General features: G+C 44.0%; 1 protein-coding gene across 1 annotated transcript in view; it reads right to left on the reverse strand.

Moving 5' to 3' along the window:
* LOC124805709 (leucine-rich repeat-containing protein 24-like) overlaps positions 1–21,385 on the reverse strand; it is a 677,046-nt gene that overhangs the window by 156,551 nt on the left and 499,110 nt on the right. Inside the window, exons 4-5 of the mRNA XM_047266278.1 lie at positions 16,617–16,823; positions 7,726–7,998 (exon numbers count right to left, since the gene is read on the reverse strand). Of these exons, the coding sequence (XP_047122234.1) occupies positions 7,726–7,998; positions 16,617–16,823 (480 nt within the window). The remainder of the gene's footprint in view (positions 1–7,725; positions 7,999–16,616; positions 16,824–21,385) is intronic.

Consider the following 21,385-nt stretch of genomic DNA (forward strand, 5'->3'; position numbering starts at 1 on the left):
TTAAGTCCCATAGTACTCAGAGCCATTTGAATCATTTATTTTTTATTTATTTTTTTTTACCAAGGAAAATCGATAAACAGCCGTACGGTTTGCGGAATAATTTTATTTTGTCAACCAGTTTCGGAATTTCTGTAGTACCATCTTCAAGGCCCTATGCACTCTATGTATAGACAATCGGGGGATAGATATTGATATTTGTATACTGGAGCCGTCAATATCTGGATTCCTCGAATTCATTTTTGCGGTGTCTACGTCGAAGACTTGACAACGACTACAGTCGTAAGTCTTCGAAGTAAACACCCCAAAAACCAATTTAAGAAATCCAAATATTGATGGCTCCAGTATGTGGGTCTCGGTATATCTGATTGTCTATACATAGAGTGCAGAGAGGCCTGAAGAAAGAATTACTGAGATGCCGATACTCTCTGTGCGAATAAAGTAGCTTGTCAAAACATACAGCTGTTTGGCGATTCTCCTTGGTAAATATTTGATCAGCCACTGGCGCGTATCCACAGTGGGTCAAGAGAGACAGTGGGACTATATGTTGTCTCATGTGGTGAGAGCTAACATGATGCCGCTATGGTACAAGAAGGCACCGATCAATACCAGGTGGAGTTCATGAGCCACCATTTACTGGACAAGAGATAGAGAAAAATAGATAAAATCTTGCTCTTGCTCTATCCTACAAAACTTGACAACGTGACTACTTTCCGGATCTGTAAGAGAATATTGTAACTGTTGATGATTGAAGGACTTTCATAATATTGCTAGCTAACAAACTCGGCAGTGCCCAGGGATTCATTTCGCTATATTTCTATTAGAAACGAAAAAAATGTGTTTGTAGTGTAATATCGAAAATAATTCATTTCCATTTAGTTGTGAAAACACCTTCGAAATTATGGAACAGTCGCAGAAAGAAATACGCTTAGAGAGCTGATGTAAAAGTGCAGTATCTCGGACAGTTTATGCATGCTGGGTTCGGCTGCTCCGCGTGTCTACAAAGCGGTTTTGTTAACGTCTCTATGGCAACGCCTCTTCATAGCTCTATAGACGGCTACTGTTTTCGCCTACGGCATTTTGCGCTTCGCAGTTGAAAGCCCTTAAAAGCGCTGCCGGAGATCAGGGATTTTTTTAAGGTGACTCAACTGTAAGAATGTCTTAGGAGTAAAGAATAAGCCTATTAAAGCTTCACGCATGATGTGATATTTTATATCGCATCTCAGTGTTTGTGGCGTCACACCTCTGGAACTATACGGCGTACGATGGTGTACTTGTTTAGGTACATACAGCGGCATGTGTGGGTACTGTCTTCGAAATATTTTGCGAATAGAGTCAGTAGAAAAGAGGAATAAATTTGAATGTCATCCACAGTGCGGCAGATTTCAAATATCTCAGTTTTTATGACGTCATATTTTCTGGATAGTGATGTAACTTCGTAGGTGCGGCATATGTGGATATTTTCCTTGATATTTATTGCGAATACAATAGGCAGGACATAAGTAATAAATTTAAAAGTAGTGCTTGAGTCGGCAATTTTACACGCTTCTTGTTGTTTGTTATATCTCCTGAAGTATGATAGATAGGTAGTTCTTACACTAAAAGCAATTGTTGCAGGACTGTAAAGGTTATGCGAACCACTTTTGGTTGAAATCGGTCCAGCGGTTTAAGTAGAGCTCTGAGCATTATGGGGCTTAACTGCTGAGGTCATCAGTCCCCTAGAACTTAGAACTACTTAAACCTAAGGACATCACACACATCCACGCCCGAGACAGGATTCGAACCTGCGACCGTAGCGGTCACACGGTTCAAGACTGTAGCGCCTAGAACCGCTCGGCCACTCTAGCCGGCGCGGTTTAGGAGATGTGGAACTTGCACACATGCACTATGTGATCAAAAGTATCCGGACGCCTGGCTGAAAATTACTTACAAGTTCGTGGCGTCCACCATCGGTAATTCTGGAATTCAATATGGTGTTGGCCCACCCTTAACTTTGATGACAGTTTCCACACTCGCCGGCATACGTTCAGTCTGGTGCTGGAAGGTTTCTTGGGGAATAGCAGCCCTTTCTTCACAGAGTGCTGCACTGAGGAGAGGTATCGATGTCGATCGGTGAGGCCTGGCACGAAGTCGGCCTTCCAAAGCATCTCAAATGTGTTCCATAGGATTCAGGTCAGGACTCTGTGCAGGCCAGTACATTACAGGGATGTTATTGTCGTGTAACCACTCCGCCACAGGCCGTGCGTTATGAACAGGTGCTTGGTCGTTTTGAAATATGCAATCACCATCCCCGAACTGCTCTTGAACATTGGGAAGCAAGAAGGTGCTTACAACATCGATGCAGGCCTGTGCTGTAACAATGTCACGCAAAACAACAAGAAGTGCTCTCCCCCTCCAGGATAAACATGACCACACCATAATACCACCGCCTCCGAATTTTACTGTTGGCACTACACACGCTGGCAGATAGCATTCACAGTCTATTCGCCGTACCCACACCCTGCCATCGAATCGCCATATTGTGTACAGTGATTCGTCACTCCACACAACGCTTTTCCAATGTTCAGTTGTACAACTATTACGCTCCTTACACCGAGCAAGGCGTCGTTTGGCATTTACCGGCATAATGTGTGGCTTATGAGCAACCGCTCTGCTATGAAATCCAAGTTTTCTCACCTCCTGCCTAACTGACATAGTACTTGCAGTGGATCCTTATGTAGTTTGTAATTCCTGTGTGATAGATGGCTGCGTATTACACATTATGACTCTCTTCAACTGTCGGCGGTCTCTGTCAGTCACGTGCCGTCACGTTTCCACTTCACTATCACATTGGAAACAGTGGACCTAGGGATGTTTAGGAGAGTGGAATTCTCTCGTACAGACGTATGGCACGAGTGACACCCAATCACCTGACCACCTTCGAAGTCCGTGAGTTCCGCGGAGCGCCCCATTCTGCTCTCACACGACGTCTAGTGACTTCTGAGGTCGCTGATAAGGTGTACCTGGCAGTACGTGGCCGCAAAATGCACTTAATATGAAAAACTTGTGTTTTTGGAGGTGTCCGGATACCTTTGATCACATAGTGTAAGTACATTTTTGTTGCTATGCACAGAGGTTGGACAAAAATATGGAAAGACCGCGAGATATGCATGCTTGAACACAGATGCAAATGCTAGCCAAGCGTGCATGTTTGGCTGTTATATCTGACCACGAATGGCACCTGAGCAACGTCCTCGATAGATTGCAAATGTCACTTGTGGTCGGAATACCAATCTGCGTAGCTGAGAGTGCACTATGTCGGAGCTAAGTGAATTCCAACGTGGGAAAGTTTTGTACGCTCGTATGGTGGATGCTTCCGTAACGAAGCTAGCCGATGTGTTTCGTGTTTCTAGCGGCACCGTCTCAAAAATCTACACTGCACACAAGGACAGCGGAGAAACATCATCTGCTAAGCCACAACGCGGGCGTGTGTGACGGGCGATCGTGACACACGGTTAGTGAAGAATACTGTGACGAAACTTAAGTGGACAGCTGCAAAAGCTACTGCAGAGATAAATGTCGCTCTAGTGTACTCTGTCACCACCAAAATAGCACGAAGAACGTACATAAGCAGAGAGTGTCAGGGTGGAGCTGAAATTCCTAAACCAAGCGTCAGTCACGTAAATGCCCGCAACAGAGAAACTTGGTGCTGAAACCATAAATCCTGGAATATGGAGCAATGGAAGAAAATTGCTTGGTCGGATGAGTTTAGTTTCACACTCTTCTGGCCTTGTTTATGACTCCATCCCGAGAGTGAAATATGGCGGGGGGTCGACAAGAATTTTGGTAGCCATATCGTGTACACCACGGGCCACATGGTGGCTCTGTAAGGTTGCATTACTGCTAAGTATTACGTGACCATTTTGGCTAATCATTTCCATCCCTTGGTACAATATTTGTTCGCCAGTGGTAATGCTGTATCCCAAAACGACAGAGCCCCGGTTAACACAGCTCGTATTGTCCACGACTGCTTATATGAGCACGAGGATGAATGTTCTCATCTCCACATGCCACCAGAGTCACCAGGTCTCAATACTACTTGAAATTTGTGGTCTACTTTGGAGAGAAGGGTGCATGATCGCTATCCACGTCCGTCATAGTTACCTGAACTTTTGTCCGCTGCTCGTGGTCTTGCGGTAGCGTTCCCGCTTCCCACGCTTGGGGTCCCGGGTTCGATTCCCGGCGGGGTCGGGGATTTTCTCTGCCTCCAGTGGACTGGGTGTTGTGTGTCTTTCATCATCATTTCATCCTCATTCACTCGCAATTCGCCGTAGTGGTGTTAAAGAACTTGTGGAGCGGCGGCCGAACCGCCCCGCGAGGGGTCTCCCGGCCACCAATGCCATACGCTCATTATTATTATTACCTGAACTTTTCACTATTTATAGGAGGAATGGTATAAGATTCCCTTGAAAACCATACAGGATCCGTGGTTATCCATGCTGATACGGCGGGAAGCTGTTTTGAATGATAATGGATTTCCTCTACAGTATTAGGTATTGTAATATGTTGTGGTTTTGGTGTTTCCGAATAACAGTTACAATTAAACTTTCCCTATTTCACACGTTTTAAAATGGAAACTAATTACCGTACAAGTGCCAAACTTGGTAGCATTAATGTCAAAGACATGAGGCAGAGAAATAATGTAGAATCAATTCAATTGAAACACTTTTAATGTGCTGCTTCGGTACATCATACCACTACATACCGGTAGCAATACTGCTACTAAAGGGGTGCAAAATGGCATCAATGACCAGAAGAGGCTGAAAGCGCAGGTTTGCATTCTTCACAGCAGAACGAAGAATGCCCGCAGGTATGCTGGATACCTCTCCTGATAAGCTGCGCTTCAGATCACCACATGTATGAATGTTCCCTTGGTAAACACTGTCCTTCAAGTACCCCCACAACCAGAAATCACAGTGAGTCAGATCAGGTGATTGTGCCGGCCAAGCATTTGGAAACGATCGGCTGATAATTCAAAGTGAAATTAAGGTGGAAGAGGAGCAATATGTGCCGGAAGATGGAAAGGGATTCATCATCTTGGAAGCAGAAGTAAAAAAGGTGCTGAAGGCATGAAGAATAGGAAGGCATGTGGAATTGATGATTCGCAGCAGAACTGTTGAAGAGTCTGGAAACAAGGCAAGAAAAGAAATAGTCTACCTCTGTACCGAGATATATGACAAAGGCGAATGGCATGAGGACTTCCTTGCAACAGCTGTGTTACCAATAGAGGAAAAGAGAAACACTAAAAAATGTAAAGAGCATAGGCCCATCAGTCTAATTTCTCATGCAGCTAAAGTCCTGCTGAGAGTGTTGAATAGAAGTCTATATGCCAAGCTGGATATAGGGATCGCAGAGGAACAGTTCGGATTTAGAAGAGGAAAAGGAACAAGATATGGTATTGGCCTGTTAAGAACTATAGGGGAAAGATCTATGGAAAAAGGTAGAGAACTCTTTACTGTTTTTATAGATTTAGAAAAGGCTTTTGACAGAGTTCAGTGGAACAAGTTGATGGATATTTTGAAGAGGAAAAGAGTAGATTGGAAATAGAGACGACTGATACAGAATCTATATTTACACCAGAAGGTAAGGATAAGGATTGGAAATGAAATGTCAGAAGGAAGCAGTATTGGACGAGGTGTTAAGGTTGTTGCCTTTCCCCACTGTTGATTAACGCATCCCTTGAAGAGATTTTTGCGAAAGGCTTAGATGGGAAAAGAGGAATATGTATTGGTGGACAGAGAATAGAATGTATAAAATTTGCTCATGACATGGTATTAATGCCAGAAATTGAGCGTACAATGAATAACATGCTGAAAGATCTGAATGAAGCTTGTGTGGAATATGGGATGCAAATAAACACAGTAAAAACAAACAGTATGGTCATCAGTACAAGACGCAGACTGTCCAATATTAAAATAGGACAATCTACCATTAGCCAAGTAAGTGCATTTAAATATTTGGGAAGCATAATAACTGAAGGCTTGAGATGTCACCAGGAGATGAAAACTCGAATTTCCATAGCGAAGGAGGCATTCAACAGGAAGATGAGACTCTTGTGTGGAAAATTAGATAAAGGTCTAAGGAAAAGGCTTGGAAAACGTTTTGTCTGGTGTGTCGCACTATATGGGGCAGAAACATTGACGCTGAGACGAGAGGATGAAAAAAAGGTTAGAAGGATTTGAGATGTGGACATGGATGAGAATGGAGAGAATAAGCTGGATGGAAAGAGTGAGTACTGAAAGAGTACTGGAAAGGATTGATGAGAGAAGATGTCTGCTGAAGTTTGTAAGAGAAAGAAAAAAGAACTGGTTTTGACATTCATTGAGAAGGGAGTGCTTGCTAGCAGATGTTTGGAAGGGTTGGTTTGAGGGAGAAGACAGGGAGTAGCAAGGAGATACAAGATGATAGACGACGTACAGGGAAGAGGAAATTATGCCGACCTGAAGACGATGGCAGAATACCAGACAGCCTTGAGAACTACCATGTGAAAACCTGCCTTTTGGCAGAACACTGATGATGATGGTGGCTGATAATTCGATCGTTCCCATATGTGTTTCGGAGAAGCAGGTGAACTTCAAGAGCAGTGTGGGATGAGGCCCCATCTTGCATGAAAATTGTGGAGTTCAATGAGTGTCTCTGTTCTAGGGAGGGTATGACATGCTGGCGAAGCATATTGCAGTAACACCGGCCAGTAACTCTGCACGTGTTTGGTCCTTGAGCGCCAACATGTTCAAAAAAGAATGGGCGAACGATGAACGTAGCCGTGAAGCCACACCATACGGTGATACGTTCACCATTCAGAGGAACTTCATGCACAGTGACTGGAGCTCAAGATCCCCACACTTGGCTATTCTGTGCGTTCACCTCACCCGACAGAGAAAAATGAATTTCGTCTGTCCGTAGGATGATCCACGGCCAGCCCCCTTCAACTTCAATCCTAGTGAGAAAGTGAAGAGCTAAGTCAACAAGACGTTGTGCGTCCTGTGGTCCAAGCTGCTGTACGATTTGGATCTTTTACGGATACCATTTGAGAATGATTTGAAGCGTCTTCCGTACAGAGGACCACGGGATAATCAGCTGTCTGACACAGCACGCGCACTGCCTTACGATCGGGAACTGCGCGCAGCGCTGTATGCCATAGCAACAGCAAATTCATCAACCACCTGTGGTGCTATCGGTAGTCGACCTCTTTTCCGGAGCGACGCCCAGTTTTCCAGCTAATTCCAACTTCTTCATCATGCTGCGCACAGCATGTGGAGAAAGACGATCCGTTTCAGCGGGCGATATTTTCGAAGTGCAGCTGCAGCATTATTGTTTTTTGATAATAGAGCTTCACTAATAATGCCCTGGTCCTTTTGTCGAAGCTCATGTTGAGACGTCAAAAAGTGCACTGCAACTGGTCAGATGAGACTATGAATTACGATGACTGATCATGGCACCTCGTGGACATGGTTGGAATTGGAGGGTGACGCTGTGACGCTTGGTAATCGTGCACCCCAGACACTAGAAATTAATGCTACCAAGTTCTGTACTCGTATAGTAATTTCTTTCCGTGCCATAACGTGTTAAATAGAGTAAGCTTAATTATAACCACCCGGTATGTTTCCATCTACAGTGTTTGATTCATTCTTGGCGTTGCACATTTTACATTAGCGTAAAGGCTCGGACCTTCCCGTGCCGCAGCCCTACCTGCGGCAGCAGCAGTGACGCGTTGCCCGAGGCGCGGCCACGGATGTTGGTGGCGACACAGGCGTAGTCCCCGGCGTCGGCCTCGGACACGTTATAGAGGCTGAGGCTGAACCAGCGGCCGCGGCCGTCGGCGTCCGCCTCCTCCTCCAGCTGCGGCACCGCCTCCGGGCCAGAGGCGTTGCCCGCCCCCAGCGCGCGCCCGTTCACCAGCCACACCAGCGTCGGCTCCGGGTCGCCCGTCACGTGGCACCGGAACGTCACGTTGCCGCCCAGCTGCAACGGCACGGGGCTCCGGTCAGCTGGCAGTGCCTTGGGAGTATTCTACGAGCTTACAGGGTCAACATTCGAGGGAATAAGCCCTCTTAGAACTGCGAAAGTACATTAGGCTATCATTAGTAATCGAAGACTACGGTAGTTTTCCTAGCAGTCTTCGTCAGTTAAGGTCGTATCCGTACGTTAGGTGTGTTGCATACCTATCGGGTGTTACCCCATTTCGATTTTTTTGTTCACATCTGTGATCAGTATGTTATTAGATTCCAAGCAGTGAACCGTCTAGAAAACGAGTGAGGATAAACTGTATAAAGGAACACGTAACTTTCGCAACAGTGTTGTCAGACAGTTATCCTGCTGTCTGTTATTCAAGAATAAACAATACTTATAGCAAATTGAAGGGTTAATTTGGGTTTTGTAGAAATTAGTTGATTTTTAACGTGAAACAGAGGGACGTTGTAGTAAACATGTAGATAATACATATTTATTATATAGAGCTAGAAAAATCAGTTTCCTGAAAGAAAGTAAAAATCAAAAAAAGGAAAACGAAATCATTTTGAACACCGTTTCAGTATTTGATGGAGTTTATATAAAACATGTTTCTGTATTTCATGAACAACTATTGCACTTACAAAGAATAACAAGGCACTGTTGTCGTTGATCGTGAAGGCCATTCTGTTGATTACAAACTAACAACAATAATTCCATAGGTTTGAATCTTCCTGGCAGATTAAAACTTTCTGCCAGTACCTCATCTCCTACCTTCCAATCTTTACAGAAGCTCTCCTGCGAACCTCCTATATTCCATAGATTTGTTTTATGTTTTTTCATGTAAACAGCTTGCACCAAAAGTAATTGCTTTGGGTGCATAAGGTCCCAGACGTTACTCAGTCAACTGACTTTTGTCACTCATAAAACGCAATTTATATTTTTAAGGATATACAATACACAATGGACTAACGCTCAACGGTGTGTGGTTCTAACTATATGCATTACAAACAAACAAAAACCAAAGAGAAGTCATCGGTTAACATTTTCTCTCTCGCACATTCATTTTTTATTTCCTTACAAATGCTACCAACAGTATCGATAATACTACCAGTTACTACTTCATTTATGTACTGTACCAAAACTACATATTGATAAGGTGCAACGCTAAGTCCTCCCTTTTGCTAAAAGTAACCGAGGAAGGTTATGGATCCAGTGTTTGCAAAAGCTACAAAACGATTCTGGTACCTACAGCGTTCATTTTGTGCAAGACTGAGACAATTTGTCCACGTGTATAGACATTAACGCTCTAATTTTTCCCTCACTATATCTGCGACTGGAGCACGAAAGATCATAACGAAATATCCTTTATAATATGAGGATCTTGTAGGGTGTATACAATGCCTGTCAGAAAAGTGAATCACCCAGAAGACATGGTCGGAAATAGCGGGCATGTTAGTGATTACAGTTACAGTTCCCTGTGACAGGTAGAATGGACATCAGAATGCGTTAGTACTGTTCATTTCCACAATTGGTACAAGGCCTAATATGGATTGTAAGTGTCATGAACGGCGTCAGCATTTGAGTGATTACTTAGCAGCATATAAATTCCATGTATTTCTGTGAGACATCGTTATCAGTACCTGGCAACGAGGGACAGGTGTCTTACTGTGGGTTTCCAATTCCCTGATCGGTCGAAGAATGCAATATACATAATTTTGGGGCATTCGGATGTGACGGTAGGCCGGTGTCGGACTGCTCGGGAATGTGCGGTCAGATATATTCGTCGTCAATGTTCCTGTCGACCACGTCTGATCACCATAAGGGGTATAGCCGTCTTGTGAATCAATTAACTCCTTCAAATCTTCATCCGCCATTAGAGAACTTGTAAGGGGCTTCCTGCAACATTCTGGTTATCCAGCACCAGCCGGACTAGTGATCCACCATGCCATGCGCAGACTACTGTTAACACGAAACACAAATCATTTGGAATGTAGCCGCTACTAGAAAGCATGGACTGCTGAGGAATAGTTTCGTATTCTTTTGCATTATTCCAGATGACCAACGTCGGAGAGTATGGCGGCGACTTGAGGAGAGGTCCAATTCTTCCGATGCTTTGGACAATACAGGGGTCTCATTACTGGCATCACGATGTAAGGAACCATCAGCGATGACTACGGGTCACAACTCATAGTCACTGATGGAATTCTGACTGCACAGCAGCACGTTACAATCGTTCTGCGTCCTCGTGTCCTCATGCGACAGTATCGTGATGCCATTTCTCAACAAGACAATGCTTGTATACATATTGCTCGTCTCTCTAGGAACAGCCTGCCTGATGTTAAGATAGTCCTGTACCCAGTGACATCCCCAGATCTGTAACCGATAGGTCATGTGACCAGCTACCACAGCTGTGTGGCAACTTTTCTCAAGAGCGTATACAACGGCTGTCCGACACATTCCACCACTGAATTAATACATGCATCGAGGCCAGATGTGGTGGGACGTCATACTGACAAGTGCCGTTATACCGCCCACTTATTTGTAAATATTTATCGTTTTTGTAATCTCTGCAAAACATCTCACACCCTCCCGAATCGTGAAGTTTAGTTTCGTTTTCTCCTTTCCTTCTACATGTTTTTTGTCAGACAGTGTATGTAGATGTGGATGGGGAACCTCTTCCAAGGAAACTATTACAGAAGCCACTATGTACCATTATTCACCGACTGGGGCTGAGTACTGCTAAACTAGAGCGTGAAGCTTTACGTTGACAAATCCCAGCAATTTCATGTAAACTTTATGTCGCAAAAACCAAGAAAGCACCACAGAAACCACAGGGAGCACTTATCTATTTATTCACTGTAAATAACTTCAGGTCTAAATAAGTTACGCAATTTAATTTTGTGAAACGTACTTATTATTTGATAAATAATACTTCAGAGATATAGCAGCAGTCAGCCTGTGGTTGCATTCCTTGCGTATCAATAATTAATCTTTATTTTCAGTACGCAAAGGTGATGTAAGTTTCATGTATTAGCTTTAGAACCATTTGCAATTAAATTAATATACATTAGTTAGGTCTCATGAGTTCCTATTTTAACAGTTCTCCTAACAGATATATGATACATGAAACGTTCTAATGCTTTTTTGTTACAGCCAACGATCTATACGAGCTTAACGAATCGTAACATGGAGCCGTAATGGCCAAACACAATTAGTATTCTGCCATTTATCCATTTGAAACTTGCTTCACCGTTCCAGAGACTGATTTCCACTCATTACGAAACGTTTTGCAAACTTGAATGCAAGCGCTGAACCTTAAATGATCTTGCCGCAATGTTGAAGCTATGATTCCGTTTCGCACGTAAATAACAGACACCTGCCCCGCAATACTAATGGCGGCCCGTGGTAGTATTGAAAGGTATAATCTTCTACAAACTTTATAGCATTTTTCTAGAAGTAAGTTCGGCCACTAAGGAAGATGCATCGTCCATCAACAATGGCCGCTGCTCCAGTTAATTTTAATAGTTTTCTTTTCGGTGATTAATTTCAATTTCTATTTAAAGACAAATTTTCACTCATTAAGTAATCCTGCGTGAACAGACATGTCAATCGCAGGGGTACCGCTATTGAACGGACCGACATCTGAACCACAGAAACAAGAGCACAAACCACTTACAAATAGGACACTAGCAGGAAAGTGCCTAGCAGTGGTGTGGTAGCCAGAGCACATCCCCTGGACACCGATTACATAAAGGTACAGTTTTGTGACGGATGAAAACAGCAAGGGAGAGCAACAGGGAAGGTAATAGGGAAAGATGAAGGAAAAAGTAGATGAGGAGGTGGAGAAGGAAGAGAGGACGGTAAGGAGACGGAGGAAGGGACGAAGAAGGAGGGAAAAATTCTCGTTTTCTAAAGTGGAAGGGAACGGAAATGTGTCAGAGGAAACTACGAGCAGATTTGGATTAAGTTGTGTTGAGCACCCGTTTGTTAGACCTACATCAACCTGGCAGAGAGACATTTTTTCATCGTTTCGGATGCAAGCTTGAGACACTGTCGTCGTGCAAAGTAAATCAGTACACGGAAATGTAAAGAGTATATTTATTTCTTTATTCTTTTCTTTTCTTTTCTTATTTTATTTTTGCCTACTGTGACACTGCATTAATATACAGCGAATGAATTAAAAAACTGTATTACGATGACGTTCACCATATTTTCAACAGTACTGTATAACAGTTTTAAACATGTTACTTTTACTTAATTATCTCGAATTATTTAAGAAACAGGACACTTGCATTTACCTGTAACTTTAGACGGTTCGTTTAGTAATTGGAATCTTGCATACTTCTCGTTGAAACAGGTAATCCCAGAGTTCCTGTATCTATACTACTGTAGCCTAAGATACTCAAAAGTTAACGAAAAACATTCTCATTACGATTTTATGTTACTAACTCATTCGGACAAAATGGCGGATGTAAGGAAGACTGCGTTGACAATTAAACAAGAAATATGGGGAGCTTGGCAGACGGATGGGAGAGACATAATGGAACTTCATGTCGCGTGCTGGTTAACTTAGCTACGGCACTAATTACCATTTTATGACTTTGTCAGTAAATTACAATGGAAGATTATTATCTCTTTCCGAAGATCTTTCTTACAAAATTTTAAGGCATGTAAATATCTACGTTTTTGTATAGCTATTCGCTCAGTTATTATAATGTATGTTCATCGATCATAACGTGACAAACGCCTCTAATGTTGTGTGTTTTGAGCTCTGAATTATAAGTATACTCCTGTAACGCTGCGATAAACCGATAGCGCCCTATATGGTCACGTGACTTATAAAACAAAAGTTGTGAATTGGATAACTACACTACTGGCCATTAAAATTGCTACACCAAGAAGCAATGCAGATGATAAACCGGTATTCATTGTACAAATATATTATACTAGAACTGACATGTGATTACATTTTCACACAGTTTGGGTGCGTAGATCCTGAGAAATCAGTACCCAGATCAACCACCTCTGGCCGTAATAACGGCCTTGAAACGCCTGGGCATTGAGTCAAACAGAGCTTGGATGGCATGTACAGGTACAGCTGCCCATGCAGCTTCAACACGATTCCACAGTTCATCAAGAGTAGTGACTGCCGTATTGTGACGAGCTAATTGCTCGGCAACCATTGCCCAGACGATTTTAATTGGTGAGAGATCCGGAGAATGTGCTGGCCAGGGCAACAGTCGAATATTTTCTGGCTCCAGAAAGGCCCGTACAGGACCTGCGACATGCGGTCGTGCATTATCCCGCTGGAATGTAGGGTTTCGCAGAGATCGAATGAAGGGTCGAGCCACGGGTCGTACCACATTTGAAATGTAACGTCCACTATTCAGAGTGCCCTCAATGCAAACAAGAGGTGACCGAGACGTGTACCCAATGGCACCTCATACCATCACACCAGGTGATACGCCAGTATGGCGATGACGAATACACGCTTCCAATGTGTGTTCACCGCAGTGTCACTAAACATTGATGCTATCATCATGATGCTGTAAAGAGAACCTGGATTCAGCCGAAAATATGACCTTTTGCCATTCGTGCACCTAGGTTTGTCATTGAGTACACCATTTCAGGTGCTCCTGTCTGTGATGCTATGTCAAGGGTAAGGGCAGCCATGGTCTCAGAGCTGATAGTCCATGCTGCTGCAAAATTCGTCGAACTGCTCGTGCAGATGGTTGTTGTCTTGAAAACGTGCCCATCTGTTGACTCAGGGATCGAGACGTGGCTGCACGATACGTTACGGCCATGCGGATAAGAAGTCTGTCATCTCGACTGCTAGTGATACGAGGCCGTTGGGATCCAGCGCGGCGTTCCGTACTACCTTCCTGAACCCACCGATTCCATATTCTGCTAACAGTCACTGCATCTCGACCAACGCGAGCAGCAGTGTTGCGATACGATAAACCTTTACCAAAGTCGGAAACGTGATGGTACGCATTTCTCCTCCTTACACGAGGCACCAGAACAACGCTTCACCAGGCAACGCCGGTCAACTGCTGTTTTTGTATGAGAAATCGGTTGTAAACTTTCCTCATGTCAGCACGTTGTAGGCGTCTCCACCTGCGCCAACCTTGTGTGAATGCTCTGAAAAGCTAATCATTTGCATATCACAGTATCCTCTTCCTGTCGGTTAAATTTCGCGTCTGTAGCACGTCATCTTCGTGGTGTAGCAATTTTAATGGCCAGTAGTGTATATGGGACATCTGAAGCTAAACGGTAATAGCTCAGTCATAAAAGAAATTTTGGCATCAAGCCTCACAAAAATATAATTAGTAATAGTCGAAACCGGATTTCCAGCGTTACGCGAGCGATCTCCTTAACGTGCTGTGTGTGTGAACTGATTTAGAATATCTGAACCTATTTCAAACCGATGCACTCGGCGGCCGCCTTGAAACATCGTTCGCCAATGGCGCATATGCTTACTGCACTTTGCACAATCAGAGGCAGAGACTGACTGCGGTGTTAGTTAAAAACGTGAGTGCAGCTCAGTAACAGTACCACGACATTGTGGGGCCCTATTTAGAACATATCTTTTTCCCTACTTTTGCCTCTTTTTGCCTGAGTGTACTTTAGACTATCAAGTGGCAACAGATCTTGCGACCTCTGACCAACTTAATCTTTCTTATCGAACCAGCTTCCTCCTTCCATACACAAATGCCTGCAGCAGCTGAGAAGCAGCAAGCTAATTACTCCCTCTCCTTGGCCCATCACGTGTCTGTACCAACGAGACATTGTGCACTTAGGCACATACGATTCCCGTTCTCCAACCATTATCTTATTTTGGTAAACCAGTTGCGTCTCCTCTTACTAAATTTTAAGCATTAATTAAATGCTTAGAAGGACCATGACACGAAAAATGATCTCCTCGTAAATTGGTGTTACGCCTCATTCTTTAGCAGATCTTTTGGAATGCGTCCCTTCGACTGTTTTCCTGAAACCAGCTTTGCAACCCATAGAGTTCATGTGCGGCACCGTGGGGCGGAACACCGGCCCAAAACAGCTGGACCAGCACAGAGCATTCCTGCCGCGGATGTGGCTTTCAGCAGCAATTCTTTTTAAGACGCACTTGCCGTTCTTCCTTGCAGCCCTTAGTATTGTTAAAAATAGCAAGCGAACTCGACAGACAAATTACACATTTCGCCTCGCCACAGAAAGAAAAGAATTACGTAACAGTTAGCATTTAATTACGTGCATACTCTCATGTGTTTGTTTCGATTAGACTTAATTTAATCGTGTTATTAAAATTACTGGGTTACTAATTAGGGTATGGAGTAGTTTTGCGAAAAGCCATCCCATAACGACATCCACACGGGTCTCCGAGATTTTTCAGCAATACTTGTGATGTGATAATTAAATCAAGACCTTAAGCTATCGAAAGGCGTTGATATACATCAACGGGGAGAGATGAAAACGTGTGCCCCGACCGTAACTCGAACCCGGGATCTCCTGCCTACATGGCAGACGTTCTATCCATGTGAGCCAGCCGGCCGGAGTGGCCGAGCGGTTCTAGGCGCTACAGTCTGGAACCACACGACTGCTACGGTCGTAGGTTCGAATCCTGCCTCGGGCATGTATGAGTGTGATGTCCTTAGGTTAGTTAGGTTTAAATAGTTCTAAGTTCTGGGGAACTGATGACCTCGGAAGTTAAGTCCCATAGTGCTCGGAGCCATTTTGAACCATGTGAGCCACCGAGGGCACAGGGGACAGAGCGACTGCAAGGACTTATACCTTGCACACTACCCGTGAGACCCACATTCCCAACTTAATGTCCACATACTACATTCGTAGAACCCCTGCCCATTACACTCATTACTCGCGGATGACAATCTTACCGTGTCCCGTAAGAGTTCGAGCAATGCGTGTGCATCCGCACAGAAGAAGAAGGTCAATGACCGGTTAGCTTTAACTATATGCGAATATAGTATCTGTTCTTTCGGACATGTCAGAAAGAACAGATACCATCTTCACATGTCTATATACTTGTGATGTGTTAACATCTTTCATCTAAAGAATATTTGTGCTGTTTCTTGTCGGTTTGGATTGTTTGTATTAAATGTTGTAGATATAATAGCGGTGCAAGTGAGAAAGAAATTTGTGTGTGTGTGCATGTGTGTGTGTGTGTGTGTGTGTGTGTGTGTGTGTGTGTGTGTGTAATGGATTGAGGTATCAAATGTGTGAAATAATCAGAAGATTTTCATTGTTTTTGTAAATAATTAAGAAACACAAATTCACTTCAGTGTGTCCTTATCTACGTCCCGTATATTTTATGCCACTTGTTAATGTGTCTACAGTTACTTGAATTATAAATTTTGATTCTGCAGCGAAGTGTTTGCTCATTTGAAACTTCCCGGCAAATTAAAGCTGTGTGCCAGATCGAGAGTCGAACCTCGAAGCTCGGACTTGTGTCATGCTCAGAGAGCTCAGCCAGTAGAGCACTGACTGTGAAAGGTAAAGGTCCTAGGTTCGATTCGCGATTCGACAGACAGTTTTAGTCTGTCAGAAACTTAATTGTTATTGTTGCTGCTGATACTGTGTAAATTGGAGAGAAGATGGTGGAGAGTAGGGCTAAGTACCTCAGCCTGGATCATGTGGTCGGCGAGGCTGACCTCGGGCGCGCAGGCGAAGTCGTGTGCGGGCACGTCGGGCCAGGGGCGGCCGGCGAGGGCGGCGGGGGCGGCGCAGGCGGGCGGCAGCGCGCCGTGCAGGGTGCGCGCCAGCAGCCACTCGCGCAGCGCGCGCAGCCCGCAGTCGCAGCGCCACGGGTTGCTGTCCAGCGCCACCTGCCACCGTTACACTCACAGTCAGTGGGGTGAGGGGAGCGTGGCTGCAACCAAGACCAACTGAACAGATATGCAAATAACCTTGCACCCAATCCGTGTTTCTTATCACATACATGGTGCATCGTAATTAACGGCGTAAGTATCTACAGTTGAAACTACACGGCACTGGAAACAACAAAGTTTCACAATGAAATTAAATTCCTACATAGGCTGCAACTGAATTCGATGGCGACAAGCGGAATTTGTCACGGACCGGGACTCAAATTCGGATTATCCACATTACAAGAGTGGTCGCTTTAACCGAGCATATGTAATGTATTGAAGTGTACGACGTCTGCTGTAGGCTGACATTTAAATTTGCTGAATTCGTCCTAACAAATGATAAAAAATCCGTGAAATGAGAAAGAAAGTCAGATAATAATATTATAAGTTTTGGTTTTGTAAAATATAAAATTTGCTACACTTGCCTTGAGCATAAACGTTGGGTAACGCTCGTTACTCAATAGTTCCTGTAAATGGGACGTCATTTTGACGTAACACGCGGCCCAAGAGAAAGATATGCTGTAGCATGTACGTACGTCACAACACGTGATACTGCAGATCTTACGAATACAAGCAGCCGTCTCAGGCAGGAAGCGAGTAACTGTTTCAGACGATCTTGATAATTATTGATTGCGAGTTTAAATGCATGCAAGTCCTCGATAGCACACGACAAAAGTAAGACTTTCAAGGGTATCTGTCAGTTAAATATTGATTTTCCTTGGGCCTTGCACGGAGCCGAGCGTCCCCGAAGTTTGGCGGACAAGCATAGTAGCGTGACATGAAAAGTTCGTTGCAGGGACTGTATATCTCGTTGGCACCGGACGTCACACGCAGTATCGACGGCAGCATAATCGGCTATCGATTCTTGTGAGCATCGGTACGGCCCTCTTACAAAGCTTACTGCACGCGTAACGGAGGTTTACGAACAACACGTTATTCTTGGAATGATTTATCATAATTATTTCTATAACAAAATGTCACACAATGATTTATCGACGGTTAATGCCTTCGTATAAGGGTGCTCTCTCAGGAGAGGCTATTATTGTCATCAATTTACAAACTAAGCATGAAACACACTTTTTTTATAATTTTCAGTATGCTGTTTCGAGGTAACAGAGCACTGAAAATTTATCACAAACACGTCACCATTAGCATTAAATATTACTTAATGACGCATCAATGATATAAGCCTTCAAGAGAAAATATGATAGTCAAGACAGGAAAGATAAATAACATTATTAAATGCTAGCGTAGGTTCGCACGCTACCACAAGCAAATATTTTTTGTGTTAGCGTTGTTAACACAGTCTGGGACTTTCCTATGAATGTAATACAAGTATATTCTTCAATATTCAATGTTAATTATGATTTTAGAACGAAGGATGAAATAAATATTCAGCAATTTCCGAGTGTGATATTACGCGGGAAACAAAGATGACAGTAAACTGATGCGACTGAAACAAGCAACAATAAAATTCATATTCTGTCTTTTCACAAATGTCTGGCGATTTCCGGTTGTATGGTTAGGCCGGAACCTAAGAAGTCAGCTTGAATTGCAGCGAGTGAATCGACGAGCAGTAACATTCATAATTTTCACTGTCTCTGCTAATAGATGCGGTTGTCGATATTGCGGATAACGTCAAAAAGACGTCACGTTTGTGGGAAGTGTTGTGAAATGAGAATTACCCATAAACGTCCGTGTCAAGGAATAATTATGGTGAAATAAGGTATTACGTTAGATTATAGACTGTTGATTATCAATAACGTATTATTAGGTGTAGTGTTATGAACTCTGTATTGAATTATTCGAACATTTGCGTGAGTGCTAGTGAAGTTGCTTCAGAAAAAGTCATTTCTGAATAATAAACAAAAGTTATTGTATCTTGGAGGTGACAAACGCAACTTTAATGCATCGCTGCTATACTTATAGCAAGAATACGGTTGCAAATGAAAGGAAATTAACATTGGTCCTTCTCATTACGGAATGCTGAGAAGAAAAGTTTTGATTTTAAAATGTAGGCGACATGGTCAGGAACGAAGAGGTACAACATCGTGGCTATAAAAAGACGTGGGAAGAATTACGCTTATACGCGAAAGTAAAATCACTGGGCAAGAGCTTGATAAGAAAATACTGGAAACTTTACAGACGTCTAATGAAACACGCTGATTCCAAAATTGATTTAGGGATCAGTTGTAACGAGTTCTGTAACATACGTCTAACTTCCCGAGGTCAGTCATACCGTTGTATCGTTACCTACACTGACAATAAAGTATAAATGCCTCATGTCCGAGCCGCGAGGGGCAGCCGTGCGGTTTCAGGCGCCTTGCCACGATTCGCGCGGCTACCCTCGTCGGAGGTTCGAGTCCTCCCTCGGGCATGTGTGTGCGTTTTGTCCTTAGCGTAAGTTAGTTTAAATAATGTGTAAGCCTAGGGACCGACGACCTCAGCAGTTTGGTCCCATAGGAAGTTACCACAAATTTCAAATTTCCTTCACGTCCGAGATGAGAGTGTGGGAGAGAAAGTGCATCCGCACTGAAACGATCCTATCGGCCATCAAGCCGTATAGATGGATTTGTGTGTGACGTTCGTCGTTTCGGACATGTCTGCAAGAACAGACACAACACATATACAAATATATACGGCTCGACGGCCATTAATGTCATTCTCGTGCAGGTGCCGGTCGCTGTGGCCGAGCGGTTCTAGGCGCTTCAGTCCGGAACTGCGCTGCTGCTACGGTCGCAGGTTCGAATCCTGCCTCGGGCATGGATGTGTGTGATGTCCTTAGGTTGGTTAGGTTTAAGTAGTTCTAAGTCTAGGGGACTTATGACCTCAGATGTTAAGTCCCATAGCGCTCAGAGCCATTTGAACCATCTAGTGCAGATGCTCTCTCTCTCTCTCTCTCTCTCTCTCTCTCCCTCCTGAACTCTGGCGAGAATACAAAGGGGTGCGGCGAGCAATGAGTGTGAATGACAGGGGGCGCTACGTCAGTAGTGTGCGACAAGATGGGAATTTCGGGTGATGTGAAACGTGCTCGGATAGCAAAAGCAGTTAGGGCAACCACTCGCGTAAAGTGGGAAATCCCGGTTCGAGTCCCGTCCTGTACAAATTGCCACATGTTGCCATTCAATTCATTTTATTTCCCATTTGCGGCCGATTTCCTTTCATCATGTTTATGTACGTCTGCGCGATCGACTTCATTCTGTGTAAATATCGACTTATTTATGAATTGGTTACAGCACCGTACAACAGCAAGAAAAGTTGTTGAAGGTACTGTGACAGATGTGCATGTGTTTTCAATGAAGGTAACAACAGTCATATGACTTTACCGTAATTGAGAGGATGTTAAAAGTGTCGTTCTTGTATCCAGGTGCAGGCCCGAACCGCCGCCGGAAAGAGTTTTGAATCCTTCCAGACATGCCTGGACAATTTAGAAATTCTGAAGCAGCAGTGACAAGTCTCTGCAGTAATTCTTCAACCTTTAATGTCACTGCAAACACGGAAATCCCTGGGGTTCAGATCAGGTGGTCTCGGAGGCGGTGGTACAGGTCCTTCTCTCCCAGTTCATCTTCGGCTATATCGCCACGTTAAGTTTCGTCTCATTATAGAAGAAAAATGTACCGGAGCTCCGTCTTGCATGTACTACAATTTTCACGTTGTTCTAAGGGAATATACTCAAGAAGCCCTTCGAGGGTCGGGTTGTTTGGGGAAGGAGACCAGACATTGAGGTCATCGGTCTCATTGGATTAGGGAAGGACGGGGAAGGAAGTCGGCCGTGCCCTTTGAAAGAAACCATCCCGGCATTTGCCTGGAGCGATTTAGGGAAATCACGGGAAACCTAAATCAGGATGGCTGGACGCGGGATTGAACCGTCGTCCTCCCGAATGCGAGTCCAGTGTCTAACCACTGCGCCACCTCGCTCGCAGAAACGGAAGGTAATTCCATTCACTTTGTTTGTCTGGTAACATGTACGGCCCAGTAAGACGATCACCTAGCACTCCGAACCACACATTGAAGGTGAAACGTTGCTGATGTGGAGACAAATGCACCTAGACGACTCCAAACGTCAAATTTGTTATAAATGAAAACATCACCACCGGTGAACCGTGCTTCACCTGTAAAAAAAGAAAGTCTATTGTCAAACATAGGGTTGCCTACAATTCGTTACTGCATTCACCGACAGAACGTTAGTCTAGGAGCAAAGCGTGGTATCAACGTTCGATACCACACTTGTTAGGGGTTGCAGTTATCGACCGCTGTCCGCATTAGTAACATTGATCCCGCGAGTCGAAACCAGCACTGTTAGCGCCGCTTCGTGGATTGTATCAAGTTTCTAGCGAGCTCTAGTCCACTCTTGCTCGCGACGTCAAGTAGTAAAGTAGCAGAGCCTTCAGCTGATAGGAAGCAACCTCTAACAAGGAGCTTAGTAACGTCTGGCCTAAGTGAGGCTTCAATAGCTATCTGTTTATAGTTATATGTATGCAGCCAAGAAGAATCCTGTACAACCACATTGGCCACCAGTC

The sequence above is a fragment of the Schistocerca piceifrons genome, chromosome 7 (assembly GCF_021461385.2).
Source record: "Schistocerca piceifrons isolate TAMUIC-IGC-003096 chromosome 7, iqSchPice1.1, whole genome shotgun sequence".
NCBI classification, from domain to species: Eukaryota; Metazoa; Arthropoda; class Insecta; order Orthoptera; family Acrididae; genus Schistocerca; species Schistocerca piceifrons.